Source organism: Dioscorea cayenensis, chromosome 17, assembly GCF_009730915.1.
Source record: "Dioscorea cayenensis subsp. rotundata cultivar TDr96_F1 chromosome 17, TDr96_F1_v2_PseudoChromosome.rev07_lg8_w22 25.fasta, whole genome shotgun sequence".
Taxonomy (NCBI): Eukaryota; Viridiplantae; Streptophyta; class Magnoliopsida; order Dioscoreales; family Dioscoreaceae; genus Dioscorea; species Dioscorea cayenensis.
In genome coordinates, this window is record NC_052487.1 from 2,835,368 (window position 1) to 2,840,863 (window position 5,496).

The 5,496-nt window shown below is 37.4% G+C and overlaps 1 protein-coding gene across 1 annotated transcript; it reads right to left on the reverse strand.

Annotated features, from left to right (window-relative positions):
• Nucleotides 1–485: 485 nt before the first annotated feature.
• Nucleotides 486–5,136, reverse strand: LOC120279971. Its single transcript, XM_039286659.1, has 6 exons — nt 4,662–5,136; nt 4,357–4,559; nt 2,846–3,134; nt 2,683–2,768; nt 2,500–2,591; nt 486–916 (listed from the first exon to the last, which is right to left on the reverse strand). The coding sequence occupies exons 1-6, from the start codon at nt 4,980–4,982 to the stop codon at nt 669–671; spliced, it is 1,239 nt and encodes a 412-aa protein (XP_039142593.1). The 5' UTR covers nt 4,983–5,136; the 3' UTR covers nt 486–668.
• Between the last annotated feature and the right edge of the window lie 360 nt (nt 5,137–5,496).

Consider the following 5,496-nt stretch of genomic DNA (forward strand, 5'->3'; position numbering starts at 1 on the left):
TACTCATTTGATTTGATTTTGAGGAAACAAAAACAACTTATTAGTGTTAAATAAATAAATTTCGGATCAAAACACCCTCTACAAAAATTTCTTTTTCCCTGATATAAAACATAATATATATGGTCAAGTAAACAGATGAACATTATTAGAGACAAAGTTGCATAAACCAATAACACTGTATTTTATATATATAAAAAAAAAAGCCATTTGCTCAACATCTACACGCTGGATAAACAAACAAGACACTGAAACATGAAAACATACAACATTAGTTTAGAAGCATGATGGGTGGGTTTGAGACGCATAAGATATCACTGGCTGTTCATCAGGACATTTTGTGGAAAAAACTAATGTCCATTGAGATAAATTTTAGGGGGCATAAAAGGAAGTTGGGCATTCAACGTTGCATCAATAAGCAGTAAAGTAGATTCTACATTCTGAAATAGACCAGCTCCGGCATTGCACTACCATTTTCTTTGCCCTCCTGGTTCTAATTTCTTCCCCCCGAACAGCGGAGACCGTTACCTTTTTCTTTTTTTTTCTTTTGTTCCTTTATTCTGCTTAATATCAGTCAACTTTGGTGGTGCCAAGGAACAGGTTGGATAGGACGAGACGGCTGGATGTGCGACCGAGATTGAGAACCAAAGTTTGTAGATTGATATCTAACGTCATCTGCGGATTGCACCATGTGAGGCAAAGAACTGGTAATCTGGATGATCAACTTGTCGATTCCGTAGCCAGGTATCAGCCTTCTGCAACAGAGAGTTTGATAATTGCCTTTCGTATCCAAAGTTCGCAGTCCATATGGATCCTTTGAACTTGTAGGAGGAGAGACCAAAAGTTGAAAGAGAGATCTTTGGAGCACTGTTTGGTCCATGAGGATGGGATACACTAGGCCCAGTAGCACTGCCAACACCTGAATGGCAGATGTTAGAAATTCTAAATCCAGGATTTGTGAAATATACATGCTATCTGATTTGGTCATTTGTGTCAAAATTTAAGAGACTAAGTTTCCATTTTTTTTTTATTATATGAATGGGATCTAGATGGGGCAGTTTTCATTAATATAAAGAAGCAGGCAGAGAAAATCCAAAAGAACGCCTTTTTGTTTTGTTAGTTCCATGAGAATAAGATTTTGGAGCCATAAAAGCATGCACGATTCTTTGACAGCTTTTATACAAGGATGTTCCTTGTTATTGCATTCATAAAACAGAGAAGGCGTCTACCATGTGGGTGAACTTAGAACTTCTCACTAATGTGAAAGGGTCTAGACATACAATTAACAAAACTTTCTATTTAAAAGATGAGAAAATAACAAAACTTGCTATTAAAAAGATGAGAACAGAATAGGCATCAGGATCGAGTCCAAACTTAAAAACCTTATATCTCTATCTATCTATCTATCTATCTATCTATCTATAAATATGTATAGGAACAGCAACCTTTGAAAATTCTTAAATAAGAAATTAGTACAGCATTACGCTATATTGAGTTGTCAACAAGTTGAGAAACACTCAATTATAGTCTGCACTAATTTTAGAATTCACAGCATTATGGTAAAATAGATATAGACCAAGCAAATATCCTTCAATGCCTATTAACAGTAATATGTCAGCTAATTGTCTAGAGTTTGGTTTGACAACTTTTAACCTCACCAACAACCACAATTTGTTATCCCCTCGGGTTACCGATTGAATCACAGGGTGACGTATGGAAAAATCCACTTCAATAGATGAGGTCTTTTCCTTATTTTGATTTCTACCTCGTGGAAACCCCAAGATTGATGGTATACGCAACTTGTTGAAAGGAGTTACTAAGCTTAGACTATAAAGGCGGAAAGAGTCTTAAATGTCAGTAGATCGAATAAAATTCTGCTAACCTTTATCCTCCCACAATCATTCTCTTAAATAAAGGTTACAAAGGAAATTATTCTTATAAAAAATAGAAAACTAAAATTAAGGATTTTTAATTGTAATGAAAATAGTTGCTAAAATAGACTCTTCTAATTAGGATACACTATTAAAAATAAATAATTATTTGTCTTCCCATCTTTGGTGCTTCTAACTTCTCTTATGGTCCATATCTCCCATATGTCATACCCACAAAGGCACCTGTAACATGATTCCTGATCATTTCCGGAATACCCATCAAGGCTGAAAGGCCTAACAACCCATTAATCTCTTGGACGATAGCTAATAAAATTTCTGGAAGAATGGTGACACATGCAAACCCCAGCAGAAATATGGGACTTCTTTAGGAAATCATATGGAGAAAACCTAGATTGGTAAGGACTCATAAATGACATAGAAACTGTTGTCCCATAAATGAGATGAGCGAAGAGTCTAATCATATCTCAAAATAAAATAATCTACTTAAAACTTTTGAATATGATTATGGAGAGAAGCAATCATCCAGATACTCATGCCATATAATGCCAGCTTCTGACATAGTTAATACGCTCGAAAGAATAGAAGCATTAAGTTAGAAAGCAAATATCACCTTTTACTTGAGTAGACAAAAGATGGAAAGTGAGAAAGCAAGCATCCAAATCCCGTAACGTAGGCCCAGTTGGAATACGGTAAATAGGATACCTACGGGATGAAATATAATGAATTAAAAGTACATATCAAACTAAAAAAAACAAAAAGTAAAATAAAATGCAAAAACGATAAATATTCGCACCATGCAACTGACATCCAGCTGGTTGGCAGGAGATCACAACTTCTAAGGGTCTTCAGTTCAGAGAAACGGCAAGCAAGATCAGAAATCTGTAACAGTCATGTCAGTGGCAATCACTTTGGTTAACAATTTTCAGTTGGATTTTGAGTTGCAATAGAAGTTTTACCTTGTCAGCTAAAGGTTCACGACTATACGGAGGGCTGCGTTCAAAATACTCAAAAAGAAGATGGCCAGGACCATTTCCCGCCTCACCTTCATCGCTAGAAAACTCTTCTTGGGGCACCATATGTTCATCTCTCAAGGACAATCTTTCCATTTTGATTACAGAGGCACTTCCCAAATGATTTTGATTCGAATTCACTGTATATTTCAGGCATCTCTCACGTTCACAATCACTGCTAGCATCACTGCTAGAATCTCTGCAACAATCACCATCGCTCTCCTCACCCTGTCGCCTGTATATATAAATCCAGTCAGACAAGAAAAGGCCATGATGCCAATACTAGCAACTAGCTTGTACCTACAACCTGTGTTTGATTTGGTGGTAGTGAATGTTATCATTAAGTATCAACATTAGGTAATAAAAGTGAAGGATTGGACAAATTGGGTCATTTTCCCCTTTCAAAATAAGCAAACATCAACATCACAGACATAACCCAAACAATTGTCTGTGGGTCTATGAAGTATGAACTGTATATACTGATTAGCAACTATTTCATTATATGCACATATCCAACTCCCATTAGTAGAGGATATTGATTTAATGTGAGAAAAAAACCAATACTTTTCACCAAGTTAGTTTAATGTACAACATGGTATTAAACTCAAACAACAGAATGACAATTAGCCAACAGTGTAGTTGACAATACAGTCCCAATAATTGGATTTGTTTCACAAGTTTACTCGAATCATTATTTTTCTGGCATGTGGATGGCAGTCTGAGGCTGAGACTACCTAAATACCAACTTAATACACAATAAACAAGCCCACAAAATTGAATATGGGCTCATTGCCTCCACAAGACATCCATTTGTAACCTATAAGTATTCCAAACTATAATCATCCATTTATTATTCAAATAAATCTTATGGATTTAACTTGTCCTTTGCGCAATGTAATTAATGACGCATTATAACAAAAATACCATGACATTTATATACACTCTCGGTGTTTGTCGCCTTCGTCAAAACAAATTTATATACACTCAACTATAAAGCATTACATGCTAGGAAAATTGAAAATAATTCAATTACTAAAATATATCAATTTAAGGGCGGAAAGTAATCATCATTGCAAAAATAAATGCATTACGATGCAGGTTCAAATTTTTGCACAAAATAAATAAAAAAAACAGGTTCCTAAAATGAACCACTTCACAAAGAAATGTGAGGAACACAATGAAATATGTCCGCCCGTCACCACTACAAAGATAAAAGCACGACAACATTCAAAATTTACAACTCACACGAAAGTAAGAATTATAAAATATTTTCAATGAACAGAAAAAATATGGCATGGCATCTTAAAATAAAAGGCAACAAAAAAAAAAAAAAAATTTCTTCGAAAAGAAAAAAGGCAACAAAATCAAAGAGCAGAAAAGCTGCATTAAATGCCAAATAATAACCTCATCCAAAATCTTGAACATTCAAATGGAAATAGAACAAAGAAAACCAATACCTGGTGCTGTCCCGCTGCCTATTTAATTCAACATACAATTGCATGCCGGATAAGTAAGGTACGTAATATTGAACAACGGAGTCACTCCCATTCAAAAGCAACGGAACACCGGCGCCATAAGCACTCCACTCCTGGAACGACTCCCAAAGATCCTCCAATCCAAAATACGGCAACAACTCCGTCTTCCACTCCCTCATCCTCGTCTACCAATCCAGCAAAAAAAATCAAAACAAATCAAATAAAAAAACCTAAGTAAAACCTAAAGAAACCCAGAAGAAAAGCAAGAAAGGCCAGGATTGAGATACCTTAGAGGGATACTGAGCGGGAACAGAAGGCGAGGTGAACTTGATGAACTGAGCAAGATTACACGGTGGGAGGACCTCCGGGACGGAGGAAGATGAAGACACAGCAGCAGTCTTGCACGGCGGTTCGGATCCAGCGCGGTTCTCCGGCACACGGCCATCCAAGACAACAACCTTGCCTTTCACGCCAACCACCGGCGCCGACGAAGCCGCCAAACTCCGCGGCCTGAAAAAGCTCTGATTAGGGTTCCGACGAGCCTTAGCAGCGTTATAGAACCGATCATCACTATGCCCACGGCCGAACTGCGGACCGGCACCCAGCATTCTCGAATCGAAAGCCGAGACACCAAGAAAACCCCAATTCGGATCGAAATCGGAAGATCGCCGGAGATCAAACCCTAGAAAACCACGAAGATCGAAACGAAGAGAAGAGAAAAGGGACGATGAAAGGGCTTCTCTCTCGCTCAACGGCAGCGCGTTTTTATATATATTTTTATATATTTATATTTTTAATATTACTAAAAATATAGATTATATAAATGAGAGGCGGAGGAGGGGGAAGGATGGAGTGAATGAGATCAGCTGTGAAACCTCAAACAGCATCAGTGACTTTTCACTAATGTTAACGGTTGAAATATCCTCGTGATTGGGATGGATATTGATCTACGGTTGTGATGTAGGAATTCTGTAATGGATCTTGTAGGGATTTTTTCCAAACGTTGGACTCTTGGGATTGACTGCATGTGTTGCTGAAAGATGAGGTGATGCCACGTGTCATTATCGACACGTGTGCTTTGGTGATTGTTTGATTTGGGATGGTTTGGATCGCCACTCTGGA

What these genes read in the sequence shown, in the direction of transcription:
- LOC120279971 (XM_039286659.1), bottom strand. Translation starts at nt 4,982, where the DNA reads ATGCTGGGTGCCGGTCCGCAGTTCGGCCGTGGGCATAGTGATGATCGG. An exon ending in CCGCTCAGTATCCCTCTAAG is followed by an intron (nt 4,560 to 4,661) that starts GTATCTCAATCC and finishes CTGGATTGGTAG; the next exon opens with ACGAGGATGAGGGAGTGGAA. An exon ending in AGCTGGATGTCAGTTGCATG is followed by an intron (nt 2,592 to 2,682) that starts GTGCGAATATTT and finishes TTCATCCCGTAG; the next exon opens with GTATCCTATTTACCGTATTC.